A 22,287-nucleotide genomic window follows, 5' to 3' on the forward strand; every position below is an offset into this window, starting at 1 on the left:
CACTATTTTGTAGCACCCCAGATTGCAAAATTCATTCAACAGCACACAAAGACAGAGAAGTAATACTACAGGGACACCCATCCTATACCCCAGGAAGGTCCAGGATGTGGGGTTCACACACCTATTCCAGACAGAGAGCAGCTAAGCCAAATACTCTTTTCTCTATCCAGTTCTTCTAGACTCTGTTTTGCAACATCCCTGTTGTTCCTCTTCAGATGGTCTTCAGACAAACAAACAATGCCACCTGCTAAGATCAGCACTCGGGACTCTTTTTCAGGGAGGCAGTTATCCAGGCCCTGGAAACATCCATTACCAGAAGGACCTATGAGCAGGAGTCATTGTAATGCATAGCAACACTTCCAAGGTAAACAAGCTGCTGGGTAGGAGAAGGGATTAGAAATTCAAGCCAAATGGAGTGACTTTGAAAAAGATAGAAGTGCTCGGAAATTACACTGAAGCGATTTCTGCTGCTGAGGTAACAGCCGAATGCTTAAAGATCTGCACAAACACAGTGTGGACATTGTCTTCAACACAATTTATGCCACAGGTAAGTTAACAGGAACTGAATTTGATTTAGTAGCTGAGGGCTGTGTCCTCCTACCATGGAGTCTGCCCCTAACATACCACTGCTGCATTTCACATAGTTCCACAGTCAGCAAACATAGACCTTGAGAATTGCTCCCCTTCTGATACAGAAGGAGAAGGATCTCCCTGCCTCTGTGAAGACAGGAGCTGGAAAAGGAGTTGGAAAGACAAAAGGTAAGCAAAGGGACGCTGCTGCAGACAAGAGTCCAAAACAGTCCCGCTATTCCATGCATGCTGAAAGCAGAGAGAGCCCTGTTGTTTCTCCCAGCTGAAGGCTGCAGGGACAGCAACAGATCACCTCCCACTTTTTAGCTGTGGGAATATTCAGAAAGCAATGCAAAGTATCTGTGATGGCTTAAAGGTAGAAAGAGTGATAAAGAACCAAAGATGGGTGAAGAGAGGCAAAGGAGCTAGGATGACAGAATTGTCAAGGTAGATTAAAAGGAAGGAAAACTCCACAGAAAAAGGAGGATGAAATGAATAATTGCTGAGGAGGCAATGAGGGTGTATGGCCTGGGTGAAAACAAGTGCTGTGCAAGAGGGAATGTCTTCACCTGAGGGGCTCCTCAAATGTAATGCAGGAATTAATGCTTCCATGATACCCACATACACAAGGTCCAGAGCAAGACAGCTCAACTCCAAATGTCTGCTAAAAGATGATCTGTCAATCTCAACACTTTCTCTTAAGAATGGACTTCCATGCATTGAAACATAGTCTGGTTAGATGAAAAGATCTTATCAAGAGAACACTTCCACACATTCCAAATATATTGAGGAAGGTTCCTACAGGAGCCATAAATTTGGATGTCCTTCTTTATGAAGGAGGCTTGTAAAATGAATGGTTTATTTACTGCTACTCTTCACCATTTTCTGATTGCTTACTCAGGCTTGTGTTTCTAACACAAAGCCTAATTAACTGACTTAATTTGAGTGGATGTACTGCAACTGGAACACACTGAAGAGATCTGTTTGTAACAGATTAGAACAGACTCAGTCAGAGAGCCACCTATGAAGCAGTGCCATGTCATACAAGTGTCATACACACTGCTAAAGCTTTCCATTTTGCCACCTTCATATGAGTTTTTCTCTCACATCCTTATCGCCTCACAATGATTTGGGGTGCTAAAAAAATCCTATCCCAGGTGCACCAATCCTTTCTTCAGTATTTTACCCAATAAATCTGGCAACAAACCTTTTATTAACAATCCTAAATTTTGTGCTCTTGGAATTTGCGGTGAAAAGAGCTAATGACAAAAATTCCAAGGAGTTAAAACATAGGTAATAGAGAGGGGCACAACTGTATCCTCCCAGTGAGACTTTGCTCTCATGATGGAGTTTAAAGGGGACTGTGAAAAATTATTCCTCAAAGGCAAAGACACACACACACACAGGAAAAAAAAAAAAAAAAAAGTTTTTTTTTTTTGCTGCTAATATTAAGCACCTAAGTGTATGTTCCAGGGCAACTTTTAAAAGTAATGTAATACAACTCTCTTGGGCAGCACTGATTAAGCAGTACTTTTTCATCTCAAATGAGCACTTTCTCTAGGGAAAGAGTAAAAGATGTCAAAGACATAAACTGATTTTTGGTCTGCCACTCACATTGGCTAGCTGTTAGAAATGCATCCCTTTTCTGTTTAAAATTGAGCATGTTCAAAATTAATCTATGTTCTTACATCCTCTAAAACTCCCAAACTTTGAGCTATGTGCTGTCTTGCTTTTTCATCCGGGTCACTTAATTTCTACAGTTTCTGGGTCATTTCTTTTGCTTTACCCAGTACTTTTTTTTTAATTTCACTCTACATACTATAATCAAAGGTTAGGATACAGGGGAAAAATAGCCCTATGCAAACACCAATCCTCGTTTCCGTATCAGACCCTTTCAAAATGTTTTTTTAAGGAGGCACCATAAACAAACATTAAACCAATCTCCTTTCGGGATTACTACTGGTTATAAAATAAATAAACCAGATGTGTGTGATAGAAAGACAGTACTTGCTTTTCAGTTTGTTTCCATCACGTTCAGAGAAGGCGGGGACTGCGACATTCCACCTGGCAGCGCCCAGCCATGACCGACCTTCTCAACGTGAATGCGAGACAACAGCAAATGATACTTTGGGAATTTTGAATTTCGCCGTTTTCTTGCATCCTAATTCAAGTTAAAATTCGTGGTGTTAAAAAATTTGAATTCTGCTTGGTTTACCCGTGTATGAATTGGACTACATTTTCCGCTAGAGGTTACAGAGGGTTTTTCTCTCATGCGAACACGTAGGCGTACCTGTGCCTACCTCCTCAGTCCTTATGGGTGAACTCCGGAAAAAAACCCTGCACTCAACCCTGCACGGACTCATCAGGGAATTGTGATGGGAACCCTGCAACACCAGAACACGTGCGCTGCGCCTTTGCCCGAAGCTCTATCTCAGGACAGCGCACAGTCGGAAAGCAGCCCCGAGGGGAGCTCCCTGCCAGCGGGGAGCGGCGCCGGGAGCTCGGCCGGCCGCTCCCGCAGGAAGCGGGAAGGAGCGCGGCTTCTCCCGGGCGGCAGCTGGAGGGAACAGCTCCGGCGCCTCAAGGCGCTGCTGGGCCGGCCGCGCTCCCGGCGCCTCGACGGCGACCTTCGCCACCCACAGGGGTGGGGAGCGGCACCGCGGGGCCGGGGCAAGCCGGGCCGGGAGCAGCCGAGCTGGGACAGCCCGTCCGGGCCGGGCCCACAGCGCCCCGCCGGGTTCGGCAGCGCGGCCGCCGCTCCTCCCCTCAGCCGCGGGCAGGGCGGGAGCAGCCCCGCCGGCGGCGTCTACCTGTCCCGGAGGGGGAGGAGCCGGGGCCGCGGAGCCGGAGGGACAAAGTTTACTCTGGAAAGTTTACCGCGGGTGGGAAGAGAAAGGCGGAGAGCAAAGGGGAAGGTCGCTCCCGCCCCGCTGGCCGCAGCCGGGGCTCCCCGAGGAGGCGGACGCAGTCGCGGGTCCGCCCGCGGGGGACGCTCCGCTTCCTTCGCCTGGGCTGGGCGCCCCTGCCGCGGAGGCGCTCGGAGGCCTGCTGAGGTGACCGGCGAGCGGCAGCGGGGCACGGCCGCCCTCCTGGCCCGCCTCCCTCCGGGAAGCGGCCGGGACCGGGGACGGGCGCCCGGAGGAGCTCCCGCGGGGCTGCCGGTGGCCCCCGAGCCCCGAGCCGTGCGCCCGACGGGAAGGAGGCTCCTTCGCCACCCCCTCCGCCGGGACCCTTGCGCCCTCCTCCCCGCCGGCGGCGGCTCCCATGGCTCTGAGCAAGGGGCTGCGGCTGCTCTGGAAGCAGGAGCCGGGGCCGAGCGCCCTGCTGGAGGCGCGCAGCCGCCAGGACTGCCTGCTGCTGGAGGCCGGCACCGTGGCGGCGCTCAGTAAGTGCGTGTGGGGGCGGCCGTGGGGGCCATGGGGGCCCGTGGGTGCGCACCTCTGCCTCTGAAGGGACGCTGGGGTGCGACGGCAGCAGGCGATGCCCAGGAGCATTGGGGCACTTTCTGCGTGGCATGGAGAGAGGAAGGGGAGCGCGCAGACCCACGTCCAGTGGGATGCTGGCTGCGGAGAGCGCCTCGCCTCACTCACACCCCGACTTCCAGCGCGGCCCTCCAGGCTTGGCCGCTTGCTGGCGCATTTGGGTGATCCCCGGTACGTGCCGTGAGTGGAGGGTTGGCCAGCATCTCCCCCCGATGCGTGTCCCATCGCTGCTCTGTGTCTTCAGCCTCCTCACCAGCATCCGGAGTAGAAGAATCAGGAGAGGCCACCCGGCTCTTGGTGGCGATGGGGTCTCGGCACAGGGCACCTTCGGTGTACAAGACTCATCTCTGCAGCCTTGTCTGCAGAGGAGGGCCCAGGTAAAGGGGTAGGGTCCACTGCACTTGAGGAAGTTTCTACTCAGCTACATCAGGTGCTAACCACCAGGGAAGACAGCCAGCTCTCACAGCAGAGATGTTTTGGGATGACTGACTTGACGTCTTGTGTCCTGTAAAAGAACCCTGGCTTCTTGCTGTGGTGCCCCTGTGGTTTGAACGGTATTTGGTTGCTGAGTGTCTGGCTCTTACTGGAGGAGTCTCAGGGTTGTCTCATCTTGCGCTTTTGATACTTGTTTCACATGAATCAATGCAATGCTGATGTTGCTAATGTTGAGGCAGACAGAAAAATGAGGTGACTGAGAATGTAAGGGGCAAAAAGCAGAGTAGGGAAGCACATGCTTGTGCTGTGTTCTTGAATTGTTTTCTGCATAATACTTGTGCCTGCAATCGTGCTGCTGTTCACAGCATTGTAGGAGTCCGTGTTCAAGCAGTTCAAACTGATGTAGTAAGATCTGTGTGTACATTGTGATTTGTACAATGTCAGTCACAATGTCACGTCAGGATCTGGGTCCACTCAGCTGAATCTTCCACAATGTACACTGGCAGGACATGCAGATTAATATGCTTGATTTTCAGGTGCTGGGGACTTTAGAAAGCCATTTAGTCCCCATCAAGGGACAGCTGATTTTCACAAGAATAGTTTTGATAGTGGGAAAATTTTGACCAGTCATGGAAAAGATGTTATTGCCACACTGTGGGGATTTTTATTTATTTTATTTTATTGGCGTTTTATATTGTGAAATATTTTGTGGATTCCATTCTTTCTAAAGTCTTTGGTTATTTAGTGCTGTTAGTTATTTAGAGCAGCACATTACTCACTTTCCCTGATTCTAAAACTTCTTGACATTAAAACTCAATATAGATATCAATGGGGTTTGGTCTGTATTTTGTTATTCTGATAAAAATCTAAAGCAGCTCCACTTCCTAAAGCCAATGTGCAGGAATAAAATGGAGAGTCCAGTAATCACGTAGCCAACCTGTATGACCAGTGGCTGGAAATATTTGAAATTTCACTAATTAAAGGAATCATCAACATGGAGTAGTTTTTTGTCCCCCAGTGTTGCCATCCCCCATTTGAATTGCTATACCTGAAATTATTTAGTGGCTGGAAAGTTGCTCAGCTAAAAAGGACCTGGTGGTGCTTCTCAGTATCGATCTGAGCATGATCCTGCAGTGTGCCCAGGTGAACAAAGAGACCAGTGGGGCATCCTGGTCTATCTCAAAATAGAAGTAAGTCCAGAGAAGGGCAATGGAGCCAGTGAAGAGTCTGGAGCACAAGTCCTATGAGGAGCAGGTGAAGGAGCTGGGGTTGTTGAGCCTGGAGAAAAGGAGATTCAGGGAAGACCTTATCTATCACTCTCTCTGCAACTGCCTGAAAGGAGGGTGTAGCCAGGTGAGGGTTCACCTCTTCTCCCAGGTAACAAGTGACAGGACAAGAGGAAATAGCCTTAACTTGCACCAGGGGAGATTTAGACTGGATATTAGGATAAATTTCTTCATGTAAAGGATAGTCAGGCATATGGAAACAGGCTGCTCAGGGAAGTGGTAGAACTACTATACCTGGAAGTGATCCAAAACAGTGCAGATGTGGAAGTTGGGAAACATGGTTTAAATGATGAACACAGTGGTACAGTTTAATGGTTGGGCTCAGTGATCTTAGACATATTTTCTGATCTTAATGATTCTATGATTTTGTGATTCTATGCTTGTAGAATTTATACAGTCTCTCATAAAATGTGTTAGAAGAATTCTCATGTAATGATTTGTATAGGGTAACAAGCCTGTTTGCCATGCCCTTTTGAAGTCCACTGTCATGTCTTGAGATAACTGTAATCGTGTCTTTGTTGGCATTCAGCCCACTGCATGGTAATAATTTTGTCATTTTATTTCATTTGAGTCCTCTATTCCTTCCTGGGTTGGTTCCTGTATTGTAGGAAAAGCTAGTTTGTCCAGTGGAACCCGTTTAGATAACTTCTGTTGTTTATGCAGCCGAAGACCAGAAAAGAAGGGAAAGCCAGTAGTAGGTATTGTGCTGGTGAATTTAGAATTGTGAAGAGGAAGCTTCTTCACAGCAGGGTGGTAACAGAAACAATATTCATTCTGTTTTGTTTGACTTGCCCTTAGGTTGTTACTAACCATAGAACATGACAGTGGGAGGTTAATATAAACTTTGTATATGTGTGGTTTCAGACATACTAGTTCTAGGATTGTGTTAGTTTTGGCCTCTCTGTCTAGTTTTCTGTTTCTAAAATAAAGTTCTTTAAAACTTGCATACCTGTGGTGAGGAGGAGTTACACAACTGTGCCTTATGCAAACCTCTACACTAAATAAAAGCAGATTGGTATACCTGGAGCACTTAAGTTGCTGCAGTTACTACAGTTTATGTAGTTTTGCAATTGCACCCTTGTGTAAAGAGAACTGTAGAGAGGAATAATCATAGATGTACAGTAAAGGCCTGAGAACAAATTTTAGTCATTGTTCATTATTCCATAATTACCAAGTATCTCTGCCCTTGAACAGGCATGACGTCTGCACTTGCAGAAAGTTTAATTGCTTCTATGATAATTTTGTACTAGAAGAAACTTAAGTGTTGAATTTAACCTAGTTCAAGTGGCAAAAGGGAGTGAGAATTGTCCTAGAAGAAGTGGTGTTACAAAAAAAGAAATCTGAAAAACCACACACTTGTACAGACACGGTGTCAATACAGGCTGTAAACCTCTGGCAAACTCATTAAAATAAACACTTTCAAACATGTAAGCTACCACTTGGATGCTGTCTTGTGAATAGGTGACTTTATACTTTTTCCTCTCTTGATATGTTATAGAGATAATGATGACAATTTTAGCTGCAAATTGATTATGTTTCACAATTTCCTTACTGCATGCAGAGATTTAATACCTGAAAAATATTTGCATCTTTGATATCAGTAGTGGAGAAATATTGTAAAGATCTATAATTGCCTGAATGTCAGCAATTTATAAAATGAGAGCACTTGTCCTGTAATGGCAACCTAAACTAAAAACTTTTGGAAAAATCAAGAATCACTGCAGGAAACCTAGGTGCATATCCCTAAACACCTTAATCTGTATAGTGTTGTGATATCAACAGAACAGTTTTCTGTTCTACTGAAAGTTAAATAGTATTTTTGATGATGGAAGTTTTTCTTCCTCCTCTCATGATGTCACTGTAGGGTGGAGGGTAAAATTCACTGTTTTGAATTGAATGACACATTTTGCTGGAGGCTGCTTTTTTTTTGCTTTTTTTTTTGTTGGCCACTGGCAATCCTAAAGCTTCAGTCATCTCCAGAAGGATGAGTGACAACCTGAAACAATTCTTCCAGGAATTCTCTGAACTAGAACATCAGTATATTTTATGGAAGAAACCTAGAATCATGAAGTCTGATGAAAAATTGTCATTGATTTAGAAGTTTTTGCTTAATACAACAGGGAGTATAGATACAGATGCTGTTCCTGCTTTAAACACATTACAGTTTGAGTGGTTTACAGATGAAGTGAACTGCACAAAGTAGTTGTGCACTGCTGTCAAGTTGCTAAACTAAACTAAGGCTATAGTGCTGAAAGTATGGTCATTTAACTTTATTATGGCAGCTAGTTTTAGTGAAAAGCTGTCAACAGGAGCACTCTGCTATTGAATTTCAGCATAATAATATGTTTTCTCAAGGGCAGAGCCAAAGAGTGCAGAGGTTTTTTGTGGTTTGGGAGGTTTTTTTTGTTTGTTTGTTTGTGTTTTTTTTGCAAGCTCTTTGATGCTGCAGCTGTTTTTATAAAGGATGTTACATCACCTGTTATGTTAAATCCTAGATGACCATGGTGTCTGGAAAGTACAGAAGTTCAAAGCTGTGTGGTTTTGCAAATATGTCTGAGGTTTTTCCTGACTTTTACCCACAGATCTGGGCAGTTAGCGTTTACTAGAGACAAACTTTATATAGAGTTAAGGTGTGTGTACACTCTGTGGAGGAGCTCCATGCCTCCTCTGCTGCTTCAGTTGCAGGTGTGTGTGTGGTTCTCTGATGCAGCTGAGTGAAATCAGGGTAAAGTCTTGCAAAAGCAGGAAGTAGCAGTTATTTACCAGTGCATCTTTTTCTTCTTTTGTACTGAAAGCAGTTCCTGTGCTCTATGTACATTCACTGTTTACAATTAGCTTTGGTTTTGTTTTGGTGTGAACAACTATGCTGCTGAGTGGAGTATGGAAATCAGACACCAATACCTGTGCACAGCACACTGTGAATGTATTTCTGAGCACTACATTCTATCCAAGACAGTGAGCTCTCCACCATGACTCATTTCTACTCTTATGCCAGGATATTCACATAGCTAGCACAAACTTCTATGAAGTTTTCTTCTTAGGAAGTCTAGCGGTGTTCAACTTTTCCATTTGTGGAAGCAGCCTACAGAGCAGAAGTCCTGTCTTCCTTGGTTATGCTGGCAGTGGGCACTTGTAAGCTATGGTTTCTCAGGCTGAATTTCATGGCTTTAGATTACAGGAAAAAGTGTGTTGCAATTCTTTCGCTACTGTCAAAATGCAAACTGGGTACAGAGAAGAGGGAAAATGTGTTTGTGTAAGTGTAGAGTGTTGATTACAAGACTTGTTTTCTATGCTAGGAGACAAGTAGTGATTGTGAGGGATGAATTCTTTGTAGTGGTTATGTCTGTAGTGACTGCTGCAAGTTTCTATGTAAATATGAGTCATATATGGCAGAAAACACATAATGATAATGGCCAAGCTTCAGAGAAACCACTTAAGAACTTCCCTTTTATTTTCTTGACTGCCTGCAGCAGCATGGAGCTGGCTAGTAGAAACCTGGTGGTTTCATTCATCCATTATTCTTGGATTGTGAATTAATATCTTCATATATGCACATGCAAGTATGCAAACATAATCTCTCACTAGAAGCAGATTTAGAACAATCTAATATAGAAAACCAGGGAACTGATCTTTCTGTTTTGTTTGTTGTGTTTTCAACCAGAAATGCATCTTACTTACTTTACCAGAAAACTGGTAAATACATTGTTTAGTGTTTTAAATATTTGGATTCTCTCAACTGTAACTCTGACCACAGACTTCTTCCCAACTCTTATTGCTTTGCCTATATGGTGTTTCTGAATACAGTCTGACTTTCATAATGCCTGTGTAGCTTGGATTGGATGTCAACAGGAAGATTTTAGCAGTGAAAGATATTGAAAATACAATGAAGTACTTTAAATGTGTCTGCAGATGACTGAAAACACAACTAGGAGTTAATTGTCTAAACTTATATAATACCAGACATTGGACTTATTTCTAGGTAAGATGCTTATGGTAATGTATATATGGGAGTTTAGGTATGAAATTTCTGTTTGATTATAGTTTTCCCCTGTTTCTGGGGAAAGTTCACACCTCTTTCCCCCAAATGCTTAATGACACAAATAAAGTCATCCCATGACATCAAACCTGTGTTTCTTTAAATATTTAGACATATGCTTGAGATTACATTTGTATAGCAATACCTACAGCCAAGCAGGTGACCATTTCCAGAATCAGACTGAAAAATCACAGGGGAGAAAAAGAATCCATAACCCAGTCTCAGAGTTTTTGTTTTTCAAGAACTTTTCCTTAGTTTTTATCTTTAAGTTGAAGGTGCTACTGTGTCTGTCCTTGGAATTATGGTACCTTTCTCTACCCTCTTACTCCAGTCACTGACCTTTCTGGGGTCCATATGCTTGACAGTTGTGCTGATTCTTGCTGAAGTCTGGGGGTTCAGCCCTAAAGAGGGTTGAATGAAGGAAACTGCATATGTTTGGCCAGTTCCTGCTAGCTGGTAAATTGAAATTGCAGCTTTTACAAGCAGGAAATCACACTTGGTTAAACACTATGGTATAATGTAGTTGTATGTCTTTTCATGGCGTGAGGCTTTTTGGCTCTGAAATATTTTATGCATGGAAAAGGTCACTTTTAATTGATTTTATTGCAGCTTGGTTTCATTGAATTATTGTATGCCTCCTGTTTTGCAAGGGTTAAAGTGTTTCACAGAAAATTTTCCCTTTAACTCTCTTCATCCAACAAAGTAGCACGTAAGTTTTGTTCTCTGTGTAGCCGCACTCTTTCTGATTCTGACTCATGTGTCCTAGCACTCCTTGAATGCTCTAGGAGATATTTTAGGTTTTGATGACAGTTATTTGAGATTTCAACAAGATTTTGAGATTTATAAATACTTTTTTTTAATAAGAGGATATGAACCTGGCTCAGGCCCTCTGCAGAAATGTCCTTTGTGCAACACCAAGGACTGTAACAGGACAAGAGACTTCAAATTCCATTGGTATCTTTAACAGAGGGAATTTATACACACCACTCCCCCAAATGTGGTCCATAGGCACTAAAACATTCTGGCCTCTCTGTTTGCATGACCCACAGACATAGCTGTGTCTGTTTGGCATGTTCCTTTCCTGCTCCTTCCTTCCTTCCAAGCAGCTCTGCTGGTGCTGCTGTCCTGACTGATGTCAGGACACAAGTGATGTCAGGCACAAGTGGCTTGCCCAGAATGACAGTGTTTCTGTACCAGATCTGGCAAACACAGCTGTTTGGCTGAGTGTTTGGAGAAGTCCTGTGCCAGGAGCCGACATGTGTGTGGTGCCACTGGCTTGACCTGGGAAACTCCAGTGGGTTCCACACATGCCAGTGTCAGATACTTCTTGCCAGTAATGGAATGAACTGTATGTTGCCTAATCCCACACTGAAATAAATTCCATTCTTTTGGATTGTGCTCTTACCAGACACTTTTAACAGCCAACTTTCCAACTTGTAATTCTATTTTAAAGAGTATTGCCATGCTTTTGAAGTGACTTTTGAAATGTTTTCAGGTTGTGCCTGGCCTGGCTTTACGAGCTCCCACATCCATCTCAGATCTAAATCTCTTGGTGTCTCTCTTGTTTTAGATTTCTTCCTAAAGCTGGAATATTTGGAGCAAAAATTTTGGTTTTGGCTTTCCCTTTTTTATTTTAAAGTGGCACAATTAATTTAATGTAGACAGCTTTTAAAGGAGGGAACAGATTTAAGAAAAAAATGTCAGTATATTGTTGCTGCTCTTTTCTATTTAGTAAAGATGCCATGGAAAGTGAAACATCACCTTTTTCAACCTGTTTTTATTCTAATACATAAGAAAACTTTGACAGGGAGGTATTTTTTCAAATTGTTATAGTCAATAACTATAACAAACATTGTTATAGTCAGTCTAAACCGGTTTTTTGAAATTGTTTTTTAAGTGCCTGAGAACTGAGCTTGCAGAATCTCAGCCTTTAAAATGTGCCATTACTGAGTATTTAAATATTATTATTGTCCTGAGATTTATGTTACCCCATAAAATCACTTTATCCTCTGTCTGTTGCTTATGCTTTGCTTCATTGGTGTGTGTGGTATCAACATTTTGCTAGTTTCTCCTGATTTACTTAGTGTTCTAAGAAAGTAGAGTACGCAAGTTTTAAAACTGTGGTATTAAAAACAAAATTCAGGAAAAATTAAACAACTTTTCTTTACTTGTCACAAGTGCAAAAATTGAGATAAACATGTTTTAATTACTCTTGAGTGTTGCCTCTGTTAAGGAATTTTGCAAGAGAAATTGTCCTTCATTTCACTTCAAACCATCAGCAATATATGGGATATTTATTTGTTTTCTGTGTCTCACTAAGCTCCTTGCCTCTTGAGATTTATAAAGAGAAGTCTCTTTTCTGTTCTATCATCCATTGCAAGCAGTTCAGTTTGTCCTTTTTATGCCCAGAGGTTTCAGGGTTTTTTTAACTGCTGAAGTTAATTAGGAGCATAAGATTGCATATTAATAGCAAATTTCTGAAAGTACTGTGTTGCTGTTTATCTGTAGATCAAGAAGTAAAAGGACATTTGAGGGTTACAGTCTATTTTCCTCATTTGGGAGATTAACCTTGCTCCTCATTGGGAAATAGATACATAATGCAGACTTACTCATTCAGGAAGTATGCTGGTTTTATGTTAAAATAGCCAGTGACAAGTTTGACCTGTGGTCTAGCTTAATATTGAAATGTTAATTTCAATATTAATGTTCAATATGTGCCCATTGAAGTTGCTTGTTGCAGAAATGCACAAATATAACATGAGCATCTGACCCTTTGTTTACTTAATTAACTAATTCTTACTTCACTGAAATATGTTTAATTCCTCTTAAAACCAACATCTGGTGTTGTGTCTACATCAAATCATGATATCCTACATAAAAAAATTCCAGTTCTGTCTGAAATTAGACTGAGAGTCTGGAAGTATAAACTCTCCTTTTGTACACCAAGAAAAGATATTATATTTTACCTTATGGCAAGACTGAGTGTTGTTTTTGTTCTTATTTTAGAACAGTGTAAATTTTACATATGCTCATGTATTTCTTTATTTATTCTGGATCTGATGTGGCAGCTGTACCATAGAATAAAATTGTTACTAATGATCAGGTTGATTTGAAAATAAAGTGAGTGCTCTTTTTTCTTCTAGGGCGGTGTGTGGTGATGGGTGTTTCTGTTCCATCATGTTTTAATCTCTATGGTTTTACAGCATTTTAACCCTACCTTTGTACTGTAGTCTTGTTGACTGAGAAAAATCAACCTAGGTAGCATTGGTTCCTATGCAACAGAACTAATAGCAATCTGAAAATTTTATGAAGACTGGATAACTAAGTTTCCTGCCTTTCTCTTTGTTCCTTAGCTCCAGAAGAAAAGGATACAATTAAAGGACAGTATGAAAAGCTCATGGATGCTTACGGCTGCTTAGGAGAGCTTCAGCTTAAATGTGGTAAGTCACCATCTGCAGACTGAGATTATAAAATGCCCAGACAATGCTAAATGACAATAAGTGGCTAAAGTTGTCTAATTCCTTAAATTGTGAAAGCTAGTTGCACTTTATCATGTACAGTCTGGAAAAGATCTGTTTCTTTTTCTGTTTTGGGCCAAAACCATATCACTGAATGATGGATGAATTTTTTTCTAAACTTGTTTTGTCTAACGTTCTTAGCTGCCTGAAGATAATTGCCATTCTCCCTTCCCTACCACATTTGTCCAAGGCAAGCTATGATTTCTTAATTCTTCTCTTCTTTAAGGATCATGTTTAGACACTGATTATCATGATTATCATCTGAAAGTACAGTACTACAGATTGCCAGTTCTTGCTATAATGCCTAATTGCCTTCAATCATTCATGTGGATAAGGATTTGCAGAAGAAGGCCTCTGGCTTCAATTAGTATAGTAAGGAATGTTTATTGTCATTGATGTGAATTTTTGTACGGTTTGGGAATTTGATTTAGCAAAGGACTTGTTATTACACTGCCTGCAGGAATGTTAATGGAAATAACATGTTTTGAGAACTGCAGTGATTGATTTGAAGATAATAGGACCTTACACAGTACTTAAAAATCACTGATGATTTAGATGCATAAATAAAAAAGCACTGTACGCGTTGTTCCCAAGTTGTTACAATGAGCCCTAATTTACACTTGGAGAAATGACTTTTCCAAATAACTTGATGCTTGGTCAAGGAGTCTACCAAAGGCGGTGGTGGTGTGAGAACTGTTGTATTTAGGCCAGAAGATAAAATTGTGTCCTTTGATACCATGCTTGCCATTTTGCAGCCTGGAAAATATGACTTGAAATTTACCTGAAGAGGCAACTACAATCTGAAGGATTTTTTTGTCATAATTTAAAGCTTTAGGTCCATCTAGTCTTTTTAAGTGAATGTGGGCTTTTTGTTTGTTTTGTTTCTTTGAGTTAATTAGACGTTTCTCTGGAGATTTATATCAATTCGCTAATGTAATTTAAAATGGAGGACTCGTGATTAGCTTTTCTTGGCACTTCGCTCTGTTTTTCTTCATAGAAGTCTAATGAATCCTGTTGCAGTAATAAAGGAATGTAGCTGTTGAATTCATTCTCTTCAAGCTACAGATAAGGGTAGTTTTTGTATGTGGTGGGAACCAAACGTATCCAATTTTCATCTTCATGTTAAAAGGTGAACAATTTCAAGTGGGGTGTGAAATATTCTCAGCCTTACTTTTTCTCATGTCCTTATTTCTTCTTGAACAACATATGCTTAACTTCAGTGCTCTGAAAGTGTGAGGTTTTTCCTTCTTGAGCTTTGTCACTGTATCTCTGCCTTGTTCTAGCATTAGATTACAAGTTCTGGTACAGGACTTGCTTTGGAAGGGGTTGTTAAAACTCAGTGAAATGTCAGAGGGTCATGCTGTAATGGTAAGTGAAGGTAAGCTAACATCTGCTTCTGAACGTGTTTTAAAAATCCAAGATGCATGTCTGGTATCTCACTATTCAAGACATAGCCCAGGTTTTTGTCACAGTCTGATTTAGACCTTCCATCTTACTGTGAATTCCTTCCCTTTAGCTGTTGCTTACGTAAAAGATTAACACTACAAAGAATTGTACTGGGTTTGTGTAGCAAGGTTTTGGTAGCAGGAGGGGCTACAGGTGTGGCTTCTCTGAAAAGCTGCTGGAAGCTTCCCATGTCCAATGGAGCCAATGCCAGCTGGCTCTAAGACAGATGTGCTGCTGGCCAAGACTGTGCAACAGTGGTGGTGCCTCTGGGATAACAGACTTAAGAAGTGGGGGAAACCTGCCCAGGTGAAGCTGGAGAAGGGCAGAGTTAGAATATGTGAGAGAAACAGCTCTGCAGACACCAAGGCCAGTGAGGAAGGAGGGGCAGGAGATGCTTCAGGTGTTTGAGCTCAGATTCCCCGGCAGCCCATGGGGAAACAGCTGTGCCTCTGCAGCCCATGGAGGTCCATGGGGGCACAGTGATCCACCTGCAGCCCTTGGATGTCCATGGTGAAGCAGAGATCCACCTGCAGCCCTTGGATGTCCATGGTGGAGCAGAGATCCACCTGCAGCCCTTGGATGTCCACTCTGGAGCAGGTACCTGAAGGTGGCTGTGACCATTTGGGAGACATGCAGTGGAGCAGGCTCCTGGCAGGACCTGTGGACCCATGGAGAGAGGAGGCCACGCTGGAGCAGGTTTGCTGGCTGGATTTGTGACGCTGGGGGGGACCCACCTTGGAGCAGTTTGTTCCAGAAGGCCTGCACCCTGTGTGAGGGACCCATGCTGGAGCAGTTTGTGAAGAACTGCAGTCTGTGGGACGGAGTATTGCTGGAGAAGTTCAAGGAGGACTGTCTTCCATGGGAGGGTCTCCATGCTGGAGCAGGGAAAGAGTGTGAGGAGTGCTCCTCATGAGGAGAAAGGAGCAGCAGAGACAATGAGTGATGAACTGATCACAGTGCCCATTTCCCATCCCCCTGCACCACTGGGGAAGAGAAAATTTAGAGTACAGTTAAGCCTGGGGAAAAGGGAGAGGTGAAGGAAGGTGTTTTACTCATTGTCCTACTCTGTTTTGATTAGTGACACATAAAACTAACTTCCCCAAGTCTGTTTTGCCCATAGCTGCTAAATGATCTGTCCTGCCCTTATCTCAACCCATAAGCCTTTTATTTTATTTTTCTTCTATGCCCAGCTGAGGAGGGGAGTGACAGAGCAACTTTGGTGGGCACCTGGCATCCAGCCAGGGGGAGTCAAATGACCACAGGAATGCAATGTAACTTTTTCCTTTTTTGTGTAAGTATTTTAGCAGCTGCAATCAAAGGCAGAATTGGCTAGCTCTTCACTGAGCTTCAGTGGTTGCACAGACTTTGTTCAGGAGTATCGGCATTTTTTCTTACTACTGGAAACATGCAGACCATAAGTATTAAATTAACTGAGAGTACTGGTGAAAATACATTCCACAGGGATATTAAGAGTATATTTGTAGAGCAGAAGGGGAAACTTTTTGCCAAGACATGAAAGATGTCTCTGAACATTTCAATTAATCTGTAAACATCGCTACTTAGAAATCCAAATAAATCACATTGTATGCCTGCCAAAGTAGATCGTGCTTTTCACAAGAAAGTAGATGAAATATGTGAAACTGACTCACAAAGTTAATGTTTCCCACCAGTAATAACATTCACTTCTATGTACTTATGTCTGTTAACATGACTCACTAAGTTCTTTTGCTTTCTTTTGTGAGATGGATGGCAGCAGAATGAATTGTACAGTGTCTCTGAGCTGTACCTCAGCCAAGATTTTGCTGCCAAAGAAGATCTAGCAGTGACAAATACATCTTAAGCAAAGTGTTAAAAGAGCTGGCTTTACAGTGTTTTTCTCAGATACTGTGGTGTCAGAAAGAGATGCATACATAAGGGGATATTTTAACACCATCACCACATAGGTTGTTTGGTTTAATACAGCTGCTGTATTTGGGGAGACATTCTGAATTCATTTGATTGTGTATATACTCTCACTCTTGTGTCACATACACTGTGTGTAGTTGAAAGGAAGAAATTTCAAAGGCAAAAAGGATAACTAAGTACCTGTCTTCTGTTCTTTTTTCACACTTCCTAAATATGTAATTGTATTTTGAAGAATGAGAAAGAGGAGTATCTTTGAGACTAAAATGGTAGTTTGGAAAGTCTTGGCTCTCTTCATAATTCTGCTGTAGATATCCTCAGGAATTTTCAGCTAGGTGGTTAGAATGTGCTGCTCTGCTGTGTTCTGTTGCTATTTTTGAAGACAGATGAGAGGCAAAATTGGTTTTTAGTGGACTATAAAATGGAGTGGAGTATGTGTGGAGTGGAGATGGAAAAGTCTGAGGGAACATAAGGCAATGGCATGACTGTGATGGAATGGAGAGAGCAAGAAAATCCATTTTGGAAAGAAAAAGCAGTCTTGAGTGAAATAGTTACAGTTAAGAAGGGCAAAATAAGAATTAGATATTGATTCCTTTTCACTGTAGCTCAAAATAGGCAACACTGAAATTATCCCCTAAGCTGCAGGGGAAACAATTGCCTTGAGTCATGTAGACGTGTTAAATACAGAAACTTCAGTTTATTATTGTACAGTGTGACATACCAGAACTGTATTTCCTGTTCAACTTGGATAAAGGCAGTTGGTTTCACAAGAGCATTTGAAAAAATGGATGGAAATTATTATTGTCTTGTTTCTGTGCTAAATTTTCTTCATCCTCTCCCTCTCTTGTGCAACCTAATGAAAGGGCATTCAGTGCATATCACCATGAGCAACACATTTCTTATATTTATTCTAAAGTGTTTTTTTACAAATTGTTGTAGTGATTGATAGCTGTAATGGAGCAAAATAGTGATCTTGGTGACAATGCATGAACATTTGTACCCATTTATTTGAGATCAAAGTTTGATCCATAAGCACTTGAAGTAATGTTTTTCTTTTGTACTATATGTGGGTCTTTCTTTTTCATAGATGTTGCTGCAGAAAGCATGACCAGTAAGGAACACTTCACTTCTTGCTCTAAAATTATTTCAGAGATTTCTTTAATACATTCCAGATTGCATCCCAAGGACAGGAAGTACATTTCTATTTTCATTTAAAATTAATTGCAGTACTTACATTCCTCAATCACTTTCATCTATGTGTGCAGTTTAGAAAGATTAATATGATGATTGCACATTAAATATTTGTGTAACTTGTGCATATTTGTGTAAGTTAAAGGAAAAAAAATATTTTCCAAGGTGGGATTATGGTGAATAGTCTACAGCTGATGTGGTTGGTGGTTGGTACCAAGTAGAATTGACCTAAAGAGACAACTGCAATCTGAAGGATTTTCATGTCATAATTTAAAACCATAGGCCTGTCTAGATGTTGCTGGTAAAGAAGGGAAGACAGGGAAAGCCTTCTCTGTGTGTAGCTGTATAGCTTAATGATGAGTAATTTCTTACACCTTAACGGAGACATGACTAAAAGATGAATAGTGAGGCAGTGTTTTGGCAGCATTAATTCTACTGTGTGAGGCTCTAAAAGGGTGAAAGGTTGACAGGAGCATTACCTCTGCTCAGAACACCATGGCTACATCTGTGCTGTGAATAAAAACAGGCAGGACACCTGAGGCACAGGCACAGAGCACTGTTAATGGATATTGTGATTAGCTTGTTCCCTGTGCCAGGAGGGCGTGCACATCAAGCAAGATTCTTCCTCCTGCAGACAGTGCAGTGATAGTCCAGTGCTGGTTCTCAGGAACACTGTCCAAATACCAACTGGAATGAAAGTGCTATCAAAAGATGAGGCTTGGGACTTTTTTCCAAGGTACAGAGTCAGACAGATCTGTGTTAAGAAGCTGGGGCTGTGGTGTTTTAGGGTTTCTGCATTGGCTGTTTTGCAGCATATCCTGAGTGATTTAAGCAAGTTTTTAAGCAAATAGGAGAGGTCTGAACTCACGGAGCAGCCTGGGAGGACCAAGTGTCAAAGCAAGCTAGCTTTATTATACCTTAAATCTCTCTTTTCATCCTTTTTCTCCAGTTTTCTGGGCTGTAAGTGTGAGCTCCTTTGCCAGCCTGTCTCTGTTAAAAGGTATGAAAAGTGCATTGTGGCTGCTATATAATTTGGAGTACTGTAGAGAGACTTATTCTGTGTATATAGAACTGTAGAATGGCTCGAGTCAGAGGGGACCTTTACAGACCATCTATTTTCACTGCCCCTGTCATGGGCAGGGACACCTACCTCTAGACCAGGTTGCTCAAAGCCCTTCCAACCTGGCCTGGAATGCTTCCCAGGGTTGAGGCACCCACAACTTCCCTGGAAAACCTGTTCCACTGTTTCTCTACTCTCACTGTAAAAGATGTCTTCCTTGTATTCAATCTAAATTTGCACTCAGTGGAAAACTGTTGCCCCATGTCTTATCATTACAAGCCCTTGTGAAAAGTCTCTCCCCATCTTTAGTTATAGGCCCCCTTTAAATATTGAAAGGCTGTAATAAGGTTTTCTCCAGGCTGAACAACCCTGACTGTTTTCATGCAGAGTTACTGCCCAGTGGCAGAAGAGTATCACAGCTTTAGAAAACCAATCTTGTTATACTTTAGGGACAATGCAATACCTTCTTAGGTGTGATTACTTTTTTGGAGCTTATTAGCTAGTGTTTTAAGGGAGTAGAGATGCTGGACTTTTGAATGTGTAGATGAGTATCCCGTGTGGGGGTGAGTGGTTGAGTGGAGGAGGTAGTAAAAAGAGTTCATAGTCTCTGGTAAGCAAGAGCAAGTTTCTAGGTAAGGCAAATATTCCTACTCAACACCTTCTTAAACTAGAGGATTATTCTGTATAGATCCAGTGATTTTCCACTGGTTACAAGCTCCTCGAAGGGCAGAACCACAGGTGACAAGCCCTGTATTACTAAGTTTTTGTTCTCTTTGGCTATTTTAATATTGACTTTCTCATTTGATCTCTTCTGAACTGTCGAGGAAGGCTTAAGGTCACCGAAGACAATGAAAGTACTTGTAGTCTTTGTCTCAGCATCACACCCAGGCAGCTCTCCAAGTCCTTCACTGCTGTTTTTCTGTGACTAACAAAGTCGACTGATATTAAGGCATACTTATAAGTGTTCCTATATATTGCTTCCAGAGTCTCATGAGTGAGGTTTACTTTGAGCTCGTCAGTTTTGCATGGTTTCAGCTCAGTCACAGAAGCTATCCTGAGAGACAACTAACTCCTGCTAACCCTTTCTGGAGGCTGCAAGGCAGTATTTGGTCAGTTATGAACTCTCATGGTGATAACTGATGTGTCTCGTCATAATATATCTCTTTATTATTACGCAAAGTCATGTGCAAAGGAGGAATAAACTCAGTATTTCTAGCTCTTGGCTGTGATATCACAAGCACAGAAGACATACTTCTTGAAAGCACTCAAGAAGCAGAACATGGCACAGCGTTGTTACAGAAAGAAATGTGATGAACAGAGCTTTTTAGTAAATACCACCTACACTGGCCTTTGTACAAAACTGGAGTCAGCAGAACAGAATGAATAAGATCTAATCTCCCACCTTGTCCTGCCATTCCAGTCCCACGTGCTTATGCAAATATTTTGGCCCTGCTGAAAACCACCCCTAACTCTAGTTTCTGTAGTCAGCCTGTTATCTGAAAACAAGGACTCCCCTACTGGTGTTTCAGAAAAAGAATAGTTGTTGTGTGAGAGCTGGTGTGCATTTTCAGACAGTGGGTCACCCTGGAGGGTTGAAAAGTGATGCTGAGAAGTGTTCCCTTTTGCTGTCTTGAAGCCATACTGTCCCAGATTGTCACTGTGCCCTTAGCTAATTAGCTTGCTCTTGGCAGGTCAGCTGTTGGTTCTGCTGTGCTAAATTAAAAAATCTTGGCTCATTTCTACCTTTTCTTACTAACTGGAGTGACTAGGATGACATTGTCTCCATTACAGGCCAATTTAAGTGAATCAAGCAGTTTGTAGCAATACCAGCATTTCCAGAAGAATTATTCTACTGCTTCTTAATTAGCATTTCAGAGAGAATGAACAGAGGTTGAAATGGTTCTGTGTATGAGGGATCTGATTACAGTGAGGTTCTAAAACTCCAAACTTATCTTTTAGTTTTGGGGCCCTGAAGTTCAGCTGCTTCATGATTTCACAGTTGAGGCAGCTGTAATTGTTTTAGTGATAACTGAGGTTGTCGTCGAATCATGTACACGTGTTAGTGATATAAAAAGCAAAATCTCAAGAACTGGTAATTCTGAAATTTTACGAATGTTTGAACATGCCCAGCTTCAGCTGAATCCAGTAAAGAATCTGAATGCTGTAAGTTCTCTAGGGTGGTGAAATTGATTTTTTGAGTAGTGTCCCGATAGTAAGCACATTGCTCTTCATAAAGTCAGTGGGGAAAACACACTCTAGTGCAGCAAAGGATGTCGATGGATAAGTGTTGTGGAATATTGTGCAATTCCAGCCACTTGTCTGCAGTTAAGAGGAATTCAGAAATGTAAAGAATGTGGCCTGCAAATCTGTTGTGCCTGTTTGTTCTCTTGTGAAGCAAAGACGCTGGCCTCTGCTGGTGCCCTGTCAGCGTTGCATGTGACAGAACTGATGAGAAGCTGTGTCCACCTGGAAATAACCCTTTTGTAACTGTCTGTCACTTTCTAGGTAACACTCGGCTGCACTTTCTGGTCCTGGTGACAGGCTGTACATCAGTGGGAAAAATCCTGGACGCTGAAGTTTATAAAATTACTGCAACAGATTTCTGTCCTCTCCAGGAAGAAACCAAGGAAGACGAGCGTGTTACTGCATTGAAGAAAATACTGAACTCTGGGATGTTCTATTTCTCCTGGCCTAATGCAGGCTCAAACTTTGACCTGACTGTGAGGGCTCAGAAGCAGGGTGATAACAACTATGAATCTGGTAACTCGTTCTTCTGGTTAGTACTGCATGTTATACCCTGATCTTCTGTTGTCCCCACCTGTATCTCATTGGTTAGACATTCTCAGAGGGAAGTGAACATGTGCATTTCAAGTGCATCTCCTTTCCTTTCACTGACCTTTTACAGGGCAGGTGGCTTTAATGAATTCATGGTAACTTGTGTTTAATTAAAATTAATCTGATAGTGAAGTGCAGTTATAAAATAACATTTATGCTTCGAAGGGGAAAATACAAGATATATATTGCTCATACTATGGAAACATGTCCCTATATGTCACGAATGGTTTCCCCTGTAGTCCTTTTTAATGATTTTCTTTAAAGTTATCTAATAGAAACCTGTGCTTAAACTGTTCCTAAATCCCATCATTTGCACTGAAGTATCTGTTATTTTTTAAAAGCATGTGTTTAAAGTCTGTAGTTTATTGTTTCAGTAATGTCCCCTAGTTTCTATGTTTTTATGTTGAAAACATCAAGAAAACATCAATATTAATATGTTCACAGCTCAGTGAAAACTTAAGTTGCACGAAAAAGAAATGCCTGCAATACACTGTTCTGTGCTTTTTACTTTCTTGTGCTTATAAAG

The 22,287-nt window shown here is 41.9% G+C and overlaps 1 protein-coding gene across 10 annotated transcripts in view; it reads left to right on the plus strand.

Moving 5' to 3' along the window:
• The first annotated feature begins 378 nt into the window (after positions 1-378).
• SYNJ2 (synaptojanin 2) overlaps positions 379-22,287 on the plus strand; it is a 68,664-nt gene continuing 46,755 nt past the window's right edge. Inside the window, exons 1-3 of one of the 10 annotated variants that reach the window (XM_086868300.1) lie at positions 379-547; positions 13,163-13,249; positions 21,432-21,702. In XM_086868300.1, coding sequence (XP_086724426.1) covers positions 487-547; positions 13,163-13,249; positions 21,432-21,702 — 419 coding nt within the window. In that variant the 5' untranslated portion in view covers positions 379-486. The other 9 variants (XM_086868345.1, XM_086868321.1, XM_086868338.1 and 6 more) reach the window with 9 other exon arrangements.

This window comes from Cyanistes caeruleus, chromosome 2, assembly GCF_971803275.1.
Source record: "Cyanistes caeruleus chromosome 2, bCyaCae1.hap1.1, whole genome shotgun sequence".
NCBI lineage: Eukaryota > Metazoa > Chordata > Aves > Passeriformes > Paridae > Cyanistes > Cyanistes caeruleus.